This window comes from Rhamphochromis sp. 'chilingali' (genome assembly GCF_963969265.1).
Source record: "Rhamphochromis sp. 'chilingali' genome assembly, chromosome: 21".
Lineage (NCBI taxonomy): Eukaryota > Metazoa > Chordata > Actinopteri > Cichliformes > Cichlidae > Rhamphochromis > Rhamphochromis sp. 'chilingali'.
The window spans coordinates 15207521-15229045 of record NC_137949.1 but is presented as its reverse complement, the minus strand read 5'-3'; the positions used below and the strand labels follow the sequence as shown (position 1 = coordinate 15229045).

At 40.7% G+C, this 21525-nt stretch overlaps 2 protein-coding genes across 2 annotated transcripts; one reads left to right on the top strand and one right to left on the bottom strand.

Annotated features, from left to right (window-relative positions):
* Positions 1–288: 288 nt before the first annotated feature.
* Positions 289–7915, bottom strand: ppp2r3c (protein phosphatase 2, regulatory subunit B'', gamma). Its single transcript, XM_080871835.1, has 13 exons — positions 7733–7915; positions 7468–7592; positions 7106–7210; positions 6903–7015; positions 6098–6195; positions 5663–5733; positions 5431–5563; positions 2965–3020; positions 2742–2817; positions 2420–2556; positions 1553–1690; positions 1375–1434; positions 289–1296 (listed from the first exon to the last, which is right to left on the bottom strand). Exons 1-13 carry the CDS (start codon positions 7797–7799, stop codon positions 1087–1089), a joined length of 1389 nt encoding a protein of 462 aa, XP_080727961.1. The 5' UTR covers positions 7800–7915; the 3' UTR covers positions 289–1086.
* A 441-nt stretch (positions 7916–8356) lies between these two features.
* On the top strand, positions 8357–21081 carry prorp (protein only RNase P catalytic subunit). The gene is made up of 10 exons (XM_080871718.1): positions 8357–9066; positions 9145–9283; positions 9506–9740; positions 10283–10581; positions 10769–10816; positions 10906–11038; positions 16912–17022; positions 18827–18978; positions 20407–20605; positions 20695–21081. The coding sequence occupies exons 1-10, from the start codon at positions 8661–8663 to the stop codon at positions 20824–20826; spliced, it is 1854 nt and encodes a 617-aa protein (XP_080727844.1). The 5' UTR covers positions 8357–8660; the 3' UTR covers positions 20827–21081.
* Positions 21082–21525: the final 444 nt, after the last annotated feature.

Genomic DNA, 21525 nt, shown 5'->3' with positions numbered 1-21525 from the left:
AGAGGTGGGCTTGCTGGTCTGTTTCAGATCACTGTCATGCCACATAATCTGAGTGCGCTTGAGCTTCAGAGCATGAACTGATGGCTGAGCATTCAAGATTTTCTTGTTTCATCAATTACAGCAAACCAGATGTAACAGGACTGTAAAAGTTCTTTTGTCTCGGCCGGCCACAGAATATTTTCTCTAAAGCCATACTTCATTTTGTCAGACAGGTTATATTTGTCAAATTAACAGGTAATTTGTAATCAGGCCTGGGTGTGACGAATAACATTGAACTCAGCTTTGAAAAAAAGAAATTGTGATTAATTCATGGTTAACATCACGACAAATATGCAGCAACTGTGTGATGCTGTCATGTCAGCATGGAATGTTTCCAGCATCTTGTTGAATCTACACCACAGAGAATTACGGCAGTTCTGAAGGGAAAAGGGGTCCATTTATCATTTAATGTTTAATTTTACAAAAATTTACAAAAACATTAGTTCTAAAGAAAATCATAATTTAAAGTAGAAATTTAAAGGAGCATTTTTCACAAAACGTACAAAGGAAATCCAGTAAAAACAAAAAAAAAGAGCCCACATGTAAATCAGAGGGAGTTACTACGAAGCTAATTTAATGAGCCAGCAGGTCTTTAACGGAGGATGCCAAAATTAAATGTAAACAAGCTACTCGATGTAAATTAACTGTCAATTAAAGAGAACAAATTATTACCAGGTGTTAGTAAAGCTGTGCTTATTTACCATTTTATAATATTTCCTTTTGATTTTTTAAATTTACTCCTATTCAATTTTATTCCCATTTGAACATTTTAAATTTTGTGAGGAAGAAGAAGCAGCAGCTTCCTCACAGGACCAGATGAAGAAAGCTATATTGAATTACCTTCGTAGTAAACCCACCTAGATTTCACAGGTAGGAGAAAAGATCAGTATTTACACAAAGATCAGCATTTGCACATTCCTCCTTTTTCCTTCAGAGTCTTCCAGCCTTCGAGGCCTTCACATGTGTGCGGGTGAGAAGGGTCAATGTCCTGCCATTTTTTGGGAGTAAAACATCAAATTCTCTTTACGTTTCAACCCCGAAACATCTTCATGTATCGTCAAAGTCAGCCATGCTGCTCCCGCCAACCCCGCCGCTGTCACTGTCGTTGGCGACCAGCACTTCTCTGTTCTCATAGGTCCAGAAACCGTTGAGGTCAATCAGGATGCTGACCACTGTGTCGCCCTGACAGCTGTTCACCAGGTCCTGCAGTGTGATCTTGAAGGGGTCTTTAGGCTTCACCATGTCAAAGATCTCATCCTAAAGAGAGAATTAAATGTTCAAAAATATCGCCCACGGCCATTACGGCCACATAAGGTGCTGTTTGTCTGTATGTACCTTTACATCCTGGAAGGAGACCGGCTCCTGTCCGTGCAGCTTGATCTGTTCCTGAATGGCCTGAAGAGAAAAAAAAAACTGCTGAAAAATGATCAAGAAAGACTGAATGAAAAAAAACAAACAAACTGCTGAATCAATCCTTTTGATTTCGTTTCACGGAAGCGTGTGCAGCCGATACCCTAAAGAAGTAGTTGAGGGAGAAGACGTTGAGGTGTCCTTGATTCTCCATGTCCAAAAGTTTAAAGATGTACTGTAAAGCTGCTGGCTCCTTCCTGTTCTCCAGAGCCAAAACAAAGTCTAAATAGGTCTTATAGTCCTGGAAAAGAGAAGGAGAAACATTCATGTCAGACAAATATTGAAATATTTAAACCACAGGAATGATGTTTTGGGAAGTAACACGTTGGTTTTTGGAGCCATATTTGGACAAGAGGGTGGAGTGAAGTTATGAGCTACTGCTTAGCCAGTCTGGTTAGATATTTGCTGATTAGTGCTAAATAGCAAACTAATAAAATACTTGGATAGTCTGTTAATACAGTAAACTGCACAGTGAGGCAAATTATTCATCAGTGCATTTAAAATGATTCAAAAAGGAACCACAGCACAAAATAGGTCCAGTTCAGTAACGAGAGCCAAAGAATAAAAACAGCATGTGAATAAGCCCAGCTTCAATTTGATGCAGTGAATCTTCAGCTCTATAACAACTGAGGTAATGAGGAAAAGAGGTACAAAGTTTTAAAGCGTTAATCATCCCTGTAAAGTATTTACAGACCTATAGAGGCTGTAAATATGCTTATTTTAATGTAAAGTTAGGCATTTAAACATGGGAGCCGTGGCCAGTATAGTAGATTTATAGCGACTGCTTTTAGACGTGCATGTGTGTTAGCTGCCTGAGGAGATCACACAGAGTTCACTCAGTCAGCAGCTCAGGATTAAATCTGTTTGCTTGAAGATGTGTGAGAAAGTCCTCACAGTCACCTGATCTCACCACCAAAAACATCTCTGCCACAGCAGTCAATACTCCAGCGGTTAATGTTATGGACCGTACCATTTCACCCTCGTAGGTAAGGCACTCCTGAAAGACTCTATCCAAAAACACAGAGGTGAGTGTGGCCGTGCCGTAACGTGAAAGCTCCTCTTTGCTCAACATGCCGTTGTGGTCCTTATCCAGGTTCAGGTACTGGCCTGCACAATTTAAAAACACAGATGTAAGCAACAGTACAGGGCACTGATACACAGACACATGCCACACAGAGCACTCCAACTTCACTGACCCAAAATTGGGCCTTTCACCAACATTCCTCTAAATACAGAGGAATACAATTACCACCGGTATCCTGCTGTGCAGATGTGTCCAGATGTTATCTCACCATAGACTCGGAGAGCCGACGGGGCCGAGAACCAGTTGGAGTCCTGACTCTCCTTAGACAACTCCTCGTCTCTCAGCTGGTGACAGAGAAAGGAGAAAAAGGATGATATCAATAAGAGGAAGAGTTGCTTAGGGTTCAATGTGAACATCCTATTGTTATTGGCATCCTATAACAGACTGTGTGTGATCAAGCAAGGAAAAATAAATAAATAAATAAAAAATACCTCCAATAAGTCATCCAGAAAACTGCAGGCCAGGATGTCTTGGATTTTAATCTTTCCTGGAGAAAAGTAAGATAACTTAAAACAAAACAACAACAAAAAACCCACCAAACCAAAAAACCAACACCTCCACAAAAAATTCAAATTCAAATTTTATTTGTCACACACACACAACCATACACAGTATGACATGGGGGTGAAATGCTTGTAGCTGTACAATGCCCGACCATTAAATGACAGAAGAAAAGTTTCACAATATTTACAATTTACTACAAAAATTTACAAATTAACTTAGGAATTTACAGTAAAGAATGTGCAAATAGCAGAAGAGATTATAAAGATAAGGATTATAAATTATAGGAATTATAGCAAATGTGTGGTGGTGCGTGTGGTGACGTGTGTGAGAGTCCAGTCTTATAGTGACGTGTGTGGGAGAGTCCAGTGCTACACCTGGTTCAGGCTCCGAATAGCCTGGGGGAAGAAGCTCCTCCTCATTCTCTCTGTTTTGGCCTTAAGGGAGCGGAAGCGCTTCCCAGACCTCAACAGTGAGTCCATTGTTGGGATGGGAGAGGTCCATCATAATCTTCCTAGCTTTGGACTTGCACCGCTTGGTGTAGATGGACAGCAGGTCAGGGAGCTCTGATTGAATGATGCGTTCTGCCGAGCGCACCACCCTTTGCAGATCTCGTCTGTCCTGCTTGGTGCTGTTCCCAAACCAGGTGCAGATGTTTGACGTCAGGACGCTCTCGATGGTGCAGGAGTAGAAGTTCTTGAGCACCTTCAGTGGCAGATGGAAGTCTCTAAGTCTTCTGAGGAAGAAGAGACGCTGACGGGCTTTCTTAACCAGGGTGTTGATGTGACAGGACCATGACAGGTCCTGAGTGATGTGGACACCCAGGTATCGGAAACTGTCCACTCTCTCCACTGGCGTGCCACTGATGATGAGGGGTTTGTAATTCCTCGCCTGCTTTGTAGTGAAGTCCACGATCAGCTCCTTAGTCTTGCTGATGTTTAGGAGGAGGTTATTCTCCTGGCACCAGGTCTCCAGGTTCCTAATCTCCTCCAGGTAGGCCGTCTCGATGTTGTCGGAGATCAGGCCCACAACAGCAGTGTCGTCAGCAAACTTGACAATGGAGGTGGTGTCGGATGTGGCAACACAGTCATAAGTGTACAGTGAGTACAGCAGGGGGCTTAAAACACAGCCCTGAGGCACTCCAGTGCTGAGTGAGATGGAGGGGGAGACTTGTTTTCCTACCCTCACTGATTGGGGTCTGTCTGTGAGGAAGTTGAGGATCCACTGACACAGTGATGAGCTGAGTCCTAGATCCGTCAACTTGGTGAAAAGCTTAGAGGGAATTATTGTGTTGAATGCTGAACTGTAGTCCACGAACAGCATCCTAACATAATTCCCTCTGCCAGTGTCCAGGTGACTCAGGGATGTGTGGAGCAGGTGAGATATGGCATCGTCTGTGGAACGATTAGTCCGGTAAGCAAACTGAAGTGAGTCGATGGTGGGAGGAAGTGAAGAAGTGAAGCCACAAATATTATGTGTGATAACCAAAATCAACCTTTTCTACACTCCTAACACAACCTAAACACAGGAAACATGGCAAATAGCTCCATATAAAGATCAAAATGATTATTTTTCCTTATGTCTTGCGTATTGTAATTATTATTGTAATAACTGCAAAGCTGCAATAAGTTAGTCCTTACAGTGACCATCAGGCTCTGGTTTCAGAAATTTAGGGTTAACAAATTTTTACTTTAAACTGAGATTAAACTTCAGCTGATCTTATATAATTAATGAGCTGTAAGATGACTGGTATAAAATAAAAATTCCATCTGTGACAGGCATTTTCTTCTCAGTGTGACTGTGACAGTGACCCCACCCTGACAAATGACAGATCACAGACTTTTACATACCTAAAGCATCACACAGAGCAGTTTTATTTAAACACTGTTTTTTACAGTAATGTAAGGCAAATGTTTCAGTGCAGGGAAACTGACTGCAAACCTAACGGCTGCGTTACAGCAGCCTACAGATTTTATTCTGAGGAGATAATAATATTTTCTTTTCATTTCCAGATGACAGATTGATTATAAATGTTAAACAAAAGACATTAATCACTGATGCATAAATGGAGGAAATGAGTCAGCTGCTGCAGATACAGCTGGAGGGGAGGAGGCAGAAAGAAATCCTGCCAAGCAAGCAGGTTAGGCTCAGAGAGTTACTCAGACTTAAATCCAGAGTTTTCCTTATTTCAGGTTTAGCAAACCAACTCTGTCTTGCTCTATAATCTTTCAGCACTTGTCCTGGTTCATGCAAGTGTCTGTTATATGTCATATGTAGCACCATGGTCTTGGAGGAATGTTGTGTACTGTACCACTGCACATGGCTTAAATGACATTAAAGCCACTTGACTTGACTTGCATGGTAATATGCCACGTTCTTATGGGGTTTACTCTCACCTGTTCGGAGTGGGTCGAGGAAGAAGAAGAACTTGCGGACAGCGGTGCAGACGTAGAAAGAGTAGAAGGACTTCTCCAAGCCGTCCAGCTGAGGCAGAGTGGGGATCAGCTCCAGGATGTAATTTTCTAGATCCTACAAAGAATCAGAAGAATTACCATTTTGCTGCATTTATATTTTCACTTGAGATAAAATTATTTTTTTTTGTTTTAAAGTCACTTGAGCTGAACTTACCGACTCTCTGAGGTACCCCTGTCCAGCCACATCATACAGACTCAGGCCTATCCGGGTCTGATGCAGCCACACTGGATGTAGATGAGAAGGAACAGAAAACAGAAGGGTAAGTGAAAACTTTTTAATTTGCAATATTATTGTAGTATTTCTGAGCCCGCAACAGGATAGTTACAGTGGTGAAAAACACAAAAGAAACAATCTAAACCTAAAATCTTTTTTTTTTCCTTTCAGTAACTTAAAGCATAGTTTCAATAGCAAATTTGCACCAGTTTATTTTCTATGGCACAGAGTAACAGAAACAAGCATTAGTACTATGGATGTTTGATTGCATTTTGTGTTATATCCTCATCTTGGATAGGTGGTTGGTGAAAAGAATTTACGGTATATTGTTTAGGAGGCTCTGTGGAAACAAAGCAGAGGAAAAAAGGTCCAAACCTTTCCTCATGACATAGTTGAAGAACTGCATGATGGAGATCCGCCCGTAAGGGTCACTGTGCAGCAGCTTGGCGTAAACTCTGGCTGTGAAGAATTTTCTGAAAGTAAGAAAGAAAAGAAAACAATTAAAACTTTACTCAAACATATTAATGGCTTCACGTCAAAATCTGTTTTCGCTTAACACAATCTTTCTGCTTCAGGCTCTGAGCGCGCTCACATTAAAGGTCACTCTTCCTTCGAAAGAGTCCCGTATTCTTATTTTTCATCACAAATTTTCCCAAGTTCAGTAATTTGGATTCCTGCTGCCTTCGTTAGATGAGGTAGCTGTTTCTTAAGGACCAATTACCCATGGACACCGTGATAGACATATAATGTAGCACCAAAAGTTGATAGGGCAGACATTTAAATGAAACAGTGATTGGGTTAAGGTTATCAAGATTGACCAGAGTGGCTGATGCACACCCTGGAGGGACACCTACATGGGTTTTGGGCCTGATAAATACCTGGAGGGTCAGTGATTGTTTACATGTATTAGCTCTAGAATTGCCTAATAATACATGCACAATCTGCGTGCACTTAGACCCACATGACTTAAACTTTGATGGGAGCATAGACTACTAACTATTACTACTACTAACTACATTTCCCATAGGTGTTTTGATATGCTGTTGATCAAGCCTAAGGGAAATGCTTTTTACTGATTCAACATCCTCTGTGATCAATATCTAACAATTAGACTGAATACGTCCAGCAGTGTAATACAGACTTAAATGAATTTTAGGGTTGAGAACTTGTTATCACTCACTTGCACTTGCTCCCAGCCTTTTCCCCCACCTCCAGGTACGCTTCATAGTTGATCATGGCCTCTTCTCCAGTCAGTGGAGGCACCTGGTGCTTATCGAGCAGAAACCACAAATTCTGCAGAAAATAAAAGGAAACATAAGAAAAAACAAAGTTTGTGTTGCTTTACCTGCAGAAGAAGCAATGATATATTTGTGTGCGTTTTACCTGCAGTTCCTCATTATCAAGCAGCTCTCTGCTCTTCCTCTGGAGAAAGACAGCTCTGGATTCCTCTCTTAATTTCTGAAGCAATACTTCATCTTCTGCTGGCAGCTGCAGAAAGAAACCCAACATCTAGTGGCCATGTCCAAGCAACTACGCACAAGTTAAATAATTAGCATCACACTTTCCTCTCTTACCACTAATTAAATGATTAAATTGACTGGATGTAAAGGTCTAAATACAACTGTGTGTGAACTGTAACGTTTGCTTCTGGATGGCGTATGTAGACATTGGAAAGAAAATAGTTCCAAAACTAAGGTTTTTGTTTGACTTTTACAGATTTCATATGTATTGAACTGATTTGATACCCTGTAGTAGAACCGTGGGATGGTCTTGTAGGAGCTGCCGCTGTTGCTTCCTCCTTTCCACTCGGTGTAATATTTGGAGAAAAGCTCCGTTTCTTCTGATTTATTTTCCTCTTCGCTCTTCTCGTCTTTGCCGGAGAAAAACACAATATAAAAACCAACTTAAATATTAACTATCCGGCAAAAGAACACTCTTATTAGTTAACTGATTACAAATCGATAGTGTACATTCAACTTAGCCAGCTAAACACAGTTTACATTGTTTTACCTCTTTTGGAGTTTGCTAACCTCCTCTTAAGAATATCCGCCCAGTTAGGCTGCTGTTCGGTAGCCATCTCTGCTCCGGAGACAAGCTAACAGTGAGATTTCTTCATTTTAATAACGAATCTCCACTTGTAGTAAAAAAAAATAGCCGTGCTACCCAAACAACATCAAGCTATTGGCTGTAAAGGGAACTTTTTTCCGGTCGGTGCTTTTCAAAATAAAAGAGTAACGAGAAAGAAATGAATTTCCACCTCTTCAACCTGCTCCCTGTTAGACCACACAGCGACTACTGCCTGACTTCAACCCGTTCATCGCCATCGCAAACAAGGAGAGACTCAATACTTATGCCGATTTAATCTCATATCTCCACAGTATGGCTCATTATCACTATTAACTCTATCACTCTGCATTTACTCCAGCTCTGCACATCGCCTATGTTCTTGAAAATTATCTGGACATAATATGATACAAAAGCTACATGTAAATAAAATAAATGTAAAAGTTAAATAAATATTTAACTATAAAATATATAACAAATTATTCTCATGATCAATGGGTGATGACATTTCCTTTTTTATTTTGAAAAACCTGATACCTCACAAACGACGTTGTCTAATGTTGATGACGTCAGGTGTGCGACTCCATCCATGCCTTTTTGCTGGTGTGTTTTGTAGAGGGATATGAGCTGAATGAGTTCCTCAGGCGCTGTATTTGTAGTTATTCAGATTTATGGACGAAACGAGAGCGCGAGAGAGCCTTTGAAGGACGCGTAGAAACAGGAAGGTGAGCTTCTGGTGTCACCTGCAGGCTCATGTAATTCACGTCATGTGTCAGCTGTGTGCTTAGTTTGTGTATGAGAAATAAAACAGTTTAAATTTAAAGTGGGATTACAGCTGCTGTGCTCATAAATCATTCGCTATAATCATCCAAACATGGGCTCTACCTTCATACTGAAAGTCAGAACATCTCTAAAGTCCTCGCAGCTCTTTTTCCAACATGGACGTCCAGCTTTCTCCACATTACAGCCTCCCTGGGTTCTCTCTGTGTGCAGCAGAGAGCCCAGCCTCACCCTGGGTGTCAGACGGACACACAGAAGCAGCAGTGGACAAACTAAAGGGCAGGGTGGGGTTAGAAACAGCACCATCAGAAGCGGTGAAGAGGATGGTACAGTGAATGGAGGAGGAGATAAGAGGTCTGCTCCCCGGCAGAGGATCCATAAATCTGTGTTTGCTGCTGGAACGGCAAAGAGGACGGCGGATATACTGAGGAGGAGGGCGCCTCTGGTCTGTGAGTATAAGGATGAAGAGGAGCCTGAACGTAGGTCAGATAGGGGAGCAGGTGAGCATGCATCACCACCTCTCTTCAGATATTTAACAGCTCATGATGTGTTTGGATGACTATTTGGATGTTTTACAGGAAGGCTGCAGCCTCCTGAGCGACCGCTCCCTTCCAATGAGTGGAAGAAGCTGAAGGAGTCTCAGGGAAATCCACCTCGCTTTGAAATCCAAATGATGAAAGCTCTCTTCACCTCTGGGGGCGAGCTGGATGTTGCCAAGTAAGAGTTAAATGAAAGATTTAATTTGCCCTACGGTGATTAAACAGATACTGACTCTGGATGACTTCCAGTGGAGCTGTGAGGAACCTTAAAGGCATTTTAGATCAGTCGCTGTTCTAAAAGCTTCCTGAAAATCCTTCATTTAATCCAGAATGCTGCAGTGAGAGCATTAAAGGACTGAAAAAGCTCCATGTTACTTTCATTTAAAATCCTCCTCTTCAGGTCCCTGCTGACTTTTGTAGCCACGGAGACTGGCACACTGTCCTACGAGCTGCTACTGCGATACCTGACGCTGTGTGTGAGCAGCGGCCATGACGCTGAGGTGTTTGACGTCTATGACATCATGCGGGGAAGTTTCCCCTCTCTGGACACAGGAGCTTCCAGTCTTTTTATCAAAGCCTTCAGCCGGACGGCGAGGTGGAGGGAGGCTCTCAACATCCTGCAGGAGCTCAAGAAAGTAAGCAGTTTTTTTTTAGGAGAAAATTAAACTTGTGAAAAGTATTTCAGTGAGGAAAAAAATGCACTTTTAGTTTAGGCCAGAATTCATTACGTGTGTTTGTCATTTGCTAAGCTAAATATTAACCTAAAAGTTGTTTTTCTGAGGCTTAAAATTAATTTCTTACACTTTTTCACTCCTTTTTTTCCTGTTTGTCTATACAAACCAATTAGCCATGCTTCTGTTCAGTTCTGATAAACTTATAAATGTTCAATCGTAAACTTTCTCAACCTGAACAAACCTGAACCAGCTTGCTCGTGGGGGGGTTCTATACTTTTGTGATTTTCTCTGTTTTCTTTGTGTTATTGTAGGGTCTTTACCTTAGAACGTAAAGCACCTTGATTCAAAGGTTGTTGTCATTTATCATCTGCAGATGACGATGGTTGATTTCGTGATATTAGTGAGGTAGTTTTCTATATTTCAGGTTGTTTCAAATGTGAGCGAGCTCACAGGTGAAGCTTTCTTTTCCTCCATAATTATCACCTGATTTTATTTACTAACAGACTTTTAGTCCATCACCACGCAACTATGGCGACGTCATCGCAGCGGCAATGCAGCACGGTGACACAAGCACTGCCTGGGCTCTTTATGATGAGCTAATTGACAATGGACTGAGTCCTCACCAGGAGACATGGGAGACTCTGTTTAAAGTGGCAGGGAAAAAGGAAGGAGAAGAGGGAACGAGTGCCATGTCACAGGCTGAACAGCAGGAGAGGCACCTGGGAATTCTGCTGCACATGAGGAACAACCAGATCTACCCTCAGCAGAGCAGAGCCAGCAGCATCAAAAGCTGGTTTGAGAGGTAGGACCGTGATAGGGAAGCACATGCATGCAAAACAAATCCTGTTTCTTAAAATGTGATTTTTTTTTTTTTTAAAGCTTTGCTCCCCTGCATTTATTTTCAATGTGACGTGTATTAACGGCAAACCTCAACATGTGAACATAATCACTCTAGTGTATATTCTCCTTGTGCTCCTTCCCAAAATCAGCCTGACAGGACAGGAATGGACAGGCAGCTGGACGACCGCCACCCCAAAGTAATAAAAACCACTTCTGATGTATGTACGTACCTCCATTATGATAGTGTGTGTCATTTAAACATATATATGTGTGTGCATGTGTTCAGGGGAGTATGTAGGAGTTGTGGGTCTGAGCTGGAGTCCATCCAGCTGACTGCTGAGGAGTACCAGCAGCTTAAAGACAGAGTGATGACAGACATCATTGAGGGACAAGATGTTTTCACCAAGACAACTCCAGAGGTAAAACGCACACATACACACAGGGACCTTGAACTTTAATTTATTATTATTTATTGTTATATTTAAGTGACAAACAAACAGCTGTAAACATAAAGAAGCAGCCCGAAAAAAGAACATTCAAACATCCTGTAAGAGGGAGATGAGATTTTTCTTTGTACACCCCGTCACCACTAGGGGGAGTAGTGCTGCTGCCAGTTAGAGTGATTTAATGTGGGGGGAGGGGGTGTGATCAGAGAGGCATTTCGTTTTGTTTGTGGTTGTTCCTTTCATATTCCACAAAGGTCTGTGTAGACTCTGTAAATAAGGCTGCAAAGATAGGTTAACCACTCCAGTATTTTTAATGCCATTATCTCAACCCGTGAATTAAGCATTCACGTAATTTAACATAAAGAGACACAAGTATGTTTTAAAAACTTAATACAAACCTAAATTTTTTTTTCTTAATAATGTTTCCTTTCTTTCCTTTTTTCCCTTTGTCTCCTTTGACCTGTTACGTTCCTCCACCTCAGCTTTGCTGTTTTTGTTTCCTTTTGGTCGCTTTACTCTGTTTTTCTTTTACATTTGCTCATATTTTCTTTTCTACTCTTTTCTTCCTTTTCCTAGTTTTTTTTAGTAGAAAAGTAGAAAATGCTAATATTCACTGAGACCCAGCCAGCACCTCTAAAGTTCACTAATTAACATATTATATGTTGTTTGCTTAAATTGTGCAGAAGCTGAACTATTTGCAGTGAAACAGACCAGTTTGCACGCAGACTCTTTTACTACCAATTCATGTTCATGGAATACATGCAGAATGAGATTTGTCTTGCTGGATAAGCAAGGCAAGAGGCAGGGTACATGCTAGACGTGTCGCCAGTCTGCTGCAGGGCTAGCACAGAGACACATTCACATTTACACCTATGGGCAATTACTGTGTACCCTGCCTCTAGCCATATGGCTGCTGGGATAGGCTCCAGCCCACTGGTGACCATGAATTGGATGGCTGACAAAGGCCTTCTGTACAAAAGTAAGTCATGTGGGTTGGCCACAAGGTCAGTCTTCCTCTTTATTTCAGTGGAAGTTGCGAAGATGATTTACATATTTACACAGCTAATTAAGTTTACTTTAGCTAATTGATTAAATTGAAGAAACAGGAAAATAACAGAGGTTGTGGTTTTTGCAAACACCCACCCAATTCAGAGCAAGGTGATTTAACTATTTAAAATTTCCACTCAATTTTCACATGAACTAAACAAATGAAGGGTGTATTTGTGAGCTTCAGAGGAAATAGGTGGACTTTGTTACCTGTGAACGTAGCCTGCATGGACATTTCCTCGCTGTCTTTGTGCTTGTAGCTTGATGTTGTGTATGTACGTGAGTTTCTTGGCAACAAAGTAAATGATCCCGTTTCCCATGAATTTATTTGTTTAAGGGGAATGTTTGGCTTTTTTTCTGCTTCGTGAATTTTCCAAGTAACATGAAATGAAAATGAGATCATTTACATGCGTTCAGCTGGATTCTTTATGTGACTGCAAATATGTAGACAGACAGCAGCAGACAGACAGCAGTGCACTTACAAACAAGCTTAAAACGCTGAATTATGGCTGTGTTGTAAGAGCCTTATTTGCTGTGCATGCATATGTGCAGCGTCTGTGTCGAGAGCCAAGGTACAAGCTTTTCATTGGATTGGAATGTACTCCTTTTTTAATAATGCAATTAAAGTAAACATAAAATGAAGTTTATTTAAAAAACAACAACTGGGCAACACCGGCAATGTGTGGTTAATAATATGACATATTTAAATTATTAAAATAGGGCTCGCTTTGCACATGTTCTTGTGTCTTTATCTGGCTCAGTTATAGTTGGTTCAATTAAGGGAATTTCCAGCATGCGGACGGCCATGTGAACGTAGCCCACAGCTACCTCCTGCTGAGCAGACAGACAGTTTAAATGAGCTTTGTTAATTCCCCATTTAAGGCAGTTTATTTCAAGGGCAAACAGAGTGCTTCAGAGGAGAGTTAAGCAACTTGTGAAGGAAGGAAAAGGGGTAGAAGAAGGGCATCAGCACAAAGGGGAAGAAAGGCGGCAGTTTGTTTCGGTCTTTGTTTGGTGATAACTAGTGAAAAAAACAAAGTGTCTGTTTACTTTTCAAATAGCACTCATATATGTTTAGATAGCAGAGGTCAAAGATTGACTATTAGAGCAGAGAATGCAACAACACATCCCTTTATCCACAGAGAGAGTCGCTGTGAATAAACTCTGAATGCACTAATCCTGTTTTTATTTTAAAACAATATTAACATTAGCATGATTTTAATGCAGAGCCTCGCTGTAGGAGCAATTTTTGGTTTGCTCATTTGTGTTTAAGCTTCTGGCCACCACTCAGTTATGAGTTTGACATGTACTGAGCCTAAAGTCAGACTTTTCAGTGTGAGAGGTGGGTCTCTTTTAACCTGGTGAGGTCACCACATTAGCTTATTCTGATTACATAAGCTGGTGCAGAGCAGGGTTTTTTTAGTGATTAATGGAACATGATAATACTAACCTAGTACTAACTTGGTTAGTACTACGGGGCTACCTAAGTAACTACACCTTTCTAGTGCCCCTTTTGCATTTAGAACTGCCTGAATTCTCCCTTTTTCCACAACAGGGTTGCACAGGGGATGCAGATTTGTCAGCTTTACATCCAGCTTTAATACTCAAGTAGGCTGTGGTGTTTAAATAATGCTCAGATGGAACTAAGGGGCCAAAATTGTGTTGAGAAAATATCCCCCAAATCATTACACTACAACCACTGGCCTAAACCTTTGACAGGGCAGGATGGATCCATGCTTTCATGTTGTTCGTGCCCTATTTTGATCCTACCGTTGGAAATCAAGACTTATCGGAACAGGGAATGTTTTTCCAGTCTTCTGTTGTCCAGTTTTGGTGAGCCTGTGTTAATTATAGCCTCAGCTTCCTGCTGTCTGCTGACAGAAGTGTCATCTGGTGTGATCTTCTGCTGCTGCAGCCCTTCTGCTTCAAGGTTTGACATGCTGTGGATTCAGAGAAGCTCTTCTGTATTCCTTGGTTGTCATGAATGTTGTTTTTTTTTGTTCCCGCTGTTTCCTATCAACAGTCTGCTCATTTTGACCTCTGACCCCTGGCATTAAAAAGTCATTTTTATCCAGAGAGCTGCAGCTTACTGGATATTTTCTCTTTTTCGGATCATTCTCTGTAAACTCTCGAGATGATTGTGTGGGAAAATCCCATCCACACAAATACCTTTCTTCCTCATTCTGATGATTTGAATTTCTTGGCCCTTTCTACATCCCCAAAAGCAATGAGTATCTTATGATTGTCAGGTTAGATATTTGTGTTAACAAGCAGTTGAACCGCTGTACCTACAAAAAAAAAAAATACTAGCAGATGAGCGTATATACGAGGATGCGGTTTTTGTATCTGTTTTCTGGCGCGGCTACTTGTCCAAAATTTTTGTCTACTTGACAAAAAGTTTGATAAAGTGTTGTGGCTATAGTACGCTTTAACATAATGCGAAATAGCACAGTGTAGGCTGTGTTTTATGAAAAAGCAGATCGTTTGCTTCGTGCAGGGGCACATCATCATTAGTACTCATATAGTATTTCAACTACTGAACAATTCAATGCCTCCTTTGTTGCTTTTGTTGGTTCATGGCTCTACGGTCTGGACTTTTACTGCAGAGCTGTGCTGCTGGACTTTGCAGAATGTGGCTGCACAGTCCAGCAGCACAGTGGCTGGCTGAAAACGCAGTCAACATAAACCGGCTCTTTTAATCTTAAATATTTATTTGGTGCATAAGCAGATATAAAATGTAGACTCCAATCAAAATGTAAAGGGGGAAATGATGACAAGTGTCAGAAGTGAGATAACTGAGAAGTGAGATGAACTAAACTCGGCAGGAAGTTTTTTTTAAATAGTGTTTGAGCTGAAATTGATAGAGTTAATTATGTGCACACGACACAGCTCAGTGGGAATGGATAATGTTTACAGAACCCTACTGTGCTTTGTGTAATAAAGGTGGCACTTAAGTGATACTATAAGCTTATGCATTTTTTATGAGTGTGTGTGTGTGTGTGTGTGTGTGTGTGTGTGTGTGTGTGTGTGTGTAGTCGTGTAATCCACAGCAGCACAGTGAGCTGGTTTCACATATCAGCTCTGGAAAGTCCCTGGATAATTATGCTGGACTTTGTCTTTCTCTTTTCTTCTCCTCATATTCTTTGCTCGTCTGCGGCTTTCGTTTATTGTCTTTCTTCCTTTTCTTCTTAATCAAACATTGCTGCAGAATGAGTGAGTATGACTGGTGTGTTTAGGCAGTCAAAATTAATAAGAGCATAAATAAGAGCATGTGGCAGTTTAAAAAAAAATCTAGATCGTGACATTAAAGACACTCATTTTAATGTGCGTTCATGATACTGTGGATGCAATCACGATTCACTCCAGGGGAATTCACAGCAGCCTATTTCCATATTGCTGTTGGTGAAAACTGAAAGCACTGACAGGTTCCCATGCAGGTTCAAAGCAGCTTTCCTGTTATGGCACAAAGCTGCCTCAGAGTTTTTACAAGTTTTGACCTGAGTGGTGCATAAAAATTATAAAATGTGGTGTGAAATTTATAAGAAATGCAAATTGAACAAATTCTGCATAGATGGAGCTTTTTACCTCCCCTGTGGTCTGCATGTTTTGGGTGTTATGAAAACAGCTGCAGATGTCCTTAGATTTCTGTGTAGTAAAGATAAGGGCTCACCAAGGGCTAACATATTAGTCTGACTAGTCTGAGGCAGCTTAAAAGGTAAAAACAAAACACGATTATCTATTATTGATAAGCGTTATTTGAATATGCTATTAAACTTTATGTTAACACAGAGGACTAGCTGGCACTCTGCCATCTGCCTGCTGGGAAGGAAAGTCCAGCTTGATTTATTACTGGCAGGCCTTTGATCAGTTGGTGAGAAAATCAGCCAACCATCAGCTCACAGGTGGAGCTCAGATACGCTGTTTGACTCAGTAGCAAACTAACCATCTATGATGTTGTTAGAAACCTCTGCAGATGTTTTCTGCACATTAACCGTGCTCTCGGGTCAAATTATCAATCGGAAACATTGCACAGAGGGCAACTATGCTTTTTGCTGAACATAACATAGGCTTTACATAAACAATGGATGCAGCTACTGCGATGTCATCCACTGGTTTGTGACGCTTTTTGGCTCCTGTGTTGTTGTTGTTGTTGTTTTGGAGCCACAATTGCTCATGCTTGATGAAGAGGTTACCAGCTAATTCTTGCAAACCTGCCACAAACTGTATGGGTGCAGGACACAGTTAGCTGCTAATTAGTTCAACTTAATAAAATATTAGAAATTAAATACTCTTGGATGAGCTTTAAGTACAAATGGACCGACGTTGGCTGCTTTTAGATGATCCCACACTGCTGTTTCATTGTGTTTTTCCTTTCCAGGTGTGCTTTTCCCCACTTGGGATCATTGTCATGCTGGGAACTCAAGCTAATGCTAATCAGATAATTTACACATAATTCTGCATGGTGGATTATAATCTCAGGGTACTTTTTTACATCATAATTTCATCAGTTTTGAAAAGATGCCTAACACCACTGCCTGAAATAGCACTAAACCCCAATAGAGCCTCCACCATGTTTTACAGATGGCTGTAGACACTCGCTGTTGTACTTCTCTGATTTTCAGTGCTGCTTTTGTGTAAGTTTTTGTGAACAATTAAGTTAGATGCCTTTTGTGTCGTACCTGTTGTACCTTCATGGATCACTTTCTTTATAAAAACTCCTCACTGACTGTTATTTCCCTACATATCGCTCTCTTTACATATAATAATTCTTCTTCCTCTCTGTTTGTGTGTCTGTTCAGGAGCTGCAGCGGTTCAAGTTGTTTGTGAAGAGGAAGCCAGCCTTTGATGTGGTTGTAGATGGGCTTAATGTTGCAAATAGCAACAAGGACAAAAGCAAGCAGTCAGAGACAGTAAGAATATGCACAGGTGTACATGCATTAAAAGTGTGAGATGCAGATTTACCCACAGGGCAGACCCTGTGTGTAAATCCGCACTCACTCACACATAATTACACAGTCTTGATTTTAGTGGTTTCTTCCTACATGCATATCTGTCCAACTCAGGGGCTTTTCTGCCAGTCACAGAATGAGTAAACCTGCAGTGTGTGTGTAGTTTTTTTTTTTTAGTTTTTTTTTTTAGAGCATGCATGTGGGAGATGCACGTAAAACTGCCCAGTACCTGATTTTAACAGTAATGAGAGTACTTGTCAGCCTGCCTACATGTGTCTGTCAGGATGTGAGTGTGTGATGGCTTATTCTGCCCCAATTTTCTCACATATGTGGCTGCAAGACAAAGGAAAGTACAGACTGATGAGCCTATTTCCCTATCTAGTCATCTAGTTTGTGGGAAAGTTAAATAATTTATGAAAATAAATGCAAAAGAGATCGAAATTTACATCAAGCATATTATTCAAAGGAAACTGGAGGACAGCCGTACTGCTTCAATATGAATTACCTGCTGAATTCACTATTCAGAGTTCTGGATGACTGCTTACATGCCATCAGCTCACTGAGATGAAACAAGCTGAATGGCTGCAAATAGATAAACAGTGCATTGTGTATTTGCAGCTTGAACATCAGAAACTGTTTTATAAACAACATTTTTCACACATAGTTTTGAGAGACATTGCTGACAGTGAAGCTGAGATAAGAAACACTGGAAATGTTGGAAACATCGTTAAATATTTGTGAGCAGCCTGCAGCTTTGGCTGCTCTTTCCCGACTGCAAATATCAACAAATATTTACAAAGAAACAGCTTATTTAGACTTGTGAGATTGATCTTTGTAGAGACCGCAGCGTAACCTGCTCAAGTACCCGACAGCATTGCCAGCATTAATGTTTGTGTTAATTATGTGTTAATTTATTTGTAGTTATGTCCTGGTTTTTTGTATACAGTGTCAGCCAATATAGATGCAAATAAAAGGCCAGGAGTCATGCAGTTTTCATTTTTCATGTTCTCATTTTATTGCTATTGTAAGACAAGCACGTGCAAGGCGAGTTGCAGATAAAAGTTTAAAAATGTTCCAGTGAAATCAGAGAATGTGGCTTCATAGTTTTCCATTTGTAGGCAGAAAACTATTCAATTGAAGTTAATTGTGTTAACTATAATTAACTTGGGAGTAGACGACTCTGAGTGTCGAAATATTTAAAAGAGCAAATAAAACCCTAAATTGGCATTTCAGCCAGTGCGTTCCTGTTTTTTAGTCTGGTTATCTAAAGCTTGCTCAGCCATGACTAGTCAGTGCTACTCAGACTAGAAATAGAAACTATAAAGCTTCCAGTAACAAAGCATCTTGTCCTGTGGCTGCCAGTTCTTTAGATGTCTGTTTGTAGAGCTTAAAGAAGTAAACATTACTGCAGTACACAGACATTTTACTTCATTTTTATTGAGGCAATGAGCCTATGTAGGCCCACTCATAGGAAAATAAATACATAAATTATACATATGTAAAAATGTATGAGTATGTACATCCAAATGTATGTAATTTTTATATTGTATGTCTTTAATGACTCTTCCTGGACCTACACGTCTTTTCTAACTTCCAGCTTTTCCTAATGTGAAACACATACCCCCCCCCCAAAGCTCATTGCCCTCATGTGGGATCAGCTGCTTGCAGACCAAATCCAAGCCATCATTTTAGTAATTATTTTTATTTATTAATGTTCTCGTTTTGAAAGTGAATATAAAGAAAGGCATATATTTGTGTGTTTCAGCTGCTGCTGGTGGTGTCAGAGCTCGTCGACCATCAGGGCCTGACTGTCCTGGTGCTGGGAAGGAAACACATGCTGCGACCCTCCAGATCCTGGGACAGAAACAACATGAACCTCATCCAGCAGAAGGCCCACTGTTTCTTTACCGACAATATGTGAGCATCTTATGATAATAATAATGATAACGATAATATAAAAAGAACAGCATGAAATATGTTCCATTGGATAGACAGGAAACCAGTACTGGGAATGTTCCTGTTTACTAGTTACTCTGTAAAACGGTAATCAGTAACTATTTTTACTGCTTCATGAAAGTAATCGGTTGCATGATCTGTTTGTTTCACTGGAGCGCTACCTTCAGCATGCGCTGGGTGGTTAGCAGCCGGGATGAAAATGGTCGATTGCTCCTTCTGGTTTGGGGGGGGAGAGTTTGTGCCTCAAATGAGTTGAGGTGTCTCGGGATCTTTATTCACAATGATGCGAAGGTGGATTATAAGGTCGGCTGGCAGATGTAGAGTCAGTAGAAATGTGGGCATTGTGTCAGACTGTCAGGGTAGGAAGAGAGCTGAAGTTTTATCCCTAGAATGCCTGCCAGGCTTGGAGATCGGAGGGAAGCCTGGAGTAGTGCTGCTGCTCCTTTGTGTTAATAGGAACCAGTTGAGGTGCTTCTCCCTCGTGCCTTCGCTTTGGAGGGTTTTGTTTTTTTTTCCAGCACATCCAACTGGAAGGATATCCAGACCTGGGAAGATCCCAGGAGGATCTGGAAGGCATTGCTGGGGAAACAGACAATTGTTGTATTATGGAAAATTGTTTTAAAAAACATCTTTACGGACTGTAAATGTTTCATTAGCTTTCCTTTGTCATGTTAGAGCAACATTGCATATTTAGCACTGAGAGTTGTTGCTTTCGGCTGGTCTCAGGCTCGCTAGTAGCAAGATTCACTGATTCACACACAGATGCAGAAATGGCTCCTTGAATACCATCTTCTCAAACTATCTTGCTGACCTTCTTTGTCCTGGAATAGGCCAAAGCGGGACATTCCTGCATGGTGAGTAGATGCAGACCAACAGAGTTTTTACATTTAAGCTTAAGTGATGTCTGTCTTGGCTTGAAGACATTGTCTCAACAAGCACTGTGCAAACCTACAATGCAATCTGTCTATACAGCCACAGCTTGTGGCTCTGGAGCCTCTGGAGAGATTAAATCTGTTGGCTGGGTTGATAACACCTTGGTGTCCCTCCAAAATAGCTGGAGGAGGTGGCTGAAGAGAGGGAGTTACTATTCTTGACCCGAATAAGCAGCAGAAAATGGATAAATGTAACACCTTAGAAATTTATTTGTTTTGTGATGTGTTTAAGTTGATGGTAATACCTGCCTGTTTAAAAGGCAGCACACAAGCAAAAAAAAAGAAAAAAGAAAAAAAAATGTCATTAAAAATCATTCAAGAATCAAAAGATCCTCTTTAAATGTGTTTGTGGGTGCTGCAACACAATCTGGGTGGCTGACATATATAGGAAACCATAACACAGACTATGAATTCAGATGTAGAGCTCTGCTTATTTTCTGCATTTTGTGCTTTTCAGTTCAGAGGATGACCCCTTCCTGTTGTACGCTACTTTGCACTCTGGGAACCACTGTCGGTTTGTAAGCAGGGACCTGATGAGGGACCACAAGGCCTGCTTGCCAGATGGAGCCACCAAGCGGCTCTTCTTCAAGTGGCAGAGAGGGCACCAACTGGTGGTGGACGGGCACGTCACAGCGGGCAGGAGGGTCCGATTTCAGGTGGAGAATGAGACCATGAGAAGAGAGGGTCAAGGCTCAAAGAAGGAAGCATCACAAAATTAACTCTGTTTTCGTTTGTGTTTTCCCAGAGTATTCCCAGCTATGACACCATTGTCCAAACCTCAGGAGGAAACTCATGGCACATCCCTTATGATGAAACAGAGGACAGGAGCACCTATGAAGTACCACAACACTGGCTGTGTCTCAACAAAAAGCTCTGAAGACTGTCTTTTTTTTTACAGTTTGGAATATTAAAAAAAATGCTGGTACTGAAGACTTTTAATAAAACTGTGGACCTGTAAATAAACATTTACCATCACTGCAGTGTCTGTACTGTTTTAATCATATTTCAATTTAATATGATTAAATATTAGATAATAGGTACAGCCAGATCCATGGATATTTGAACAAGATGTACAACAAATGTAATTTTTCAAATTTTGGCTATGTGCATCCACTAACATTGGACTTTAAATAAAACAATTAAGATGTGATCAAAGTGCAGACTTATTACATTAACTGCTTAGGATTTACAGCTATTTTTATACACAGTCCCCCATTCACAGAAATACAATAAATAAATATCTCATATCCTGCTTGGAACAATTTGGTTTTTACTCAGAATATAAACCAAATACAAAAACCCAAACACTTTCTTTTAAAAATATTAACCAGAAGAAAAAAAATCTAAGGAAGTACAACTTTAATTGTGCAGCACAAGTTTGAATATAATTTGAATTTTCTCAAGTTTCCAGAATCTATTCATATACACAATCTCTCGGGAAACATTCCTTCTTAAAGGTCAAACGGGAAAAGAAAGCAAATCTAACAATCTTCATCTGTAGCTGGTGAAAAGGCCTTTTAGGAAAGAACTTTTAGGTTTTGTCTTTACTCCAAAAAGAAAATTGCACAAACGTCAT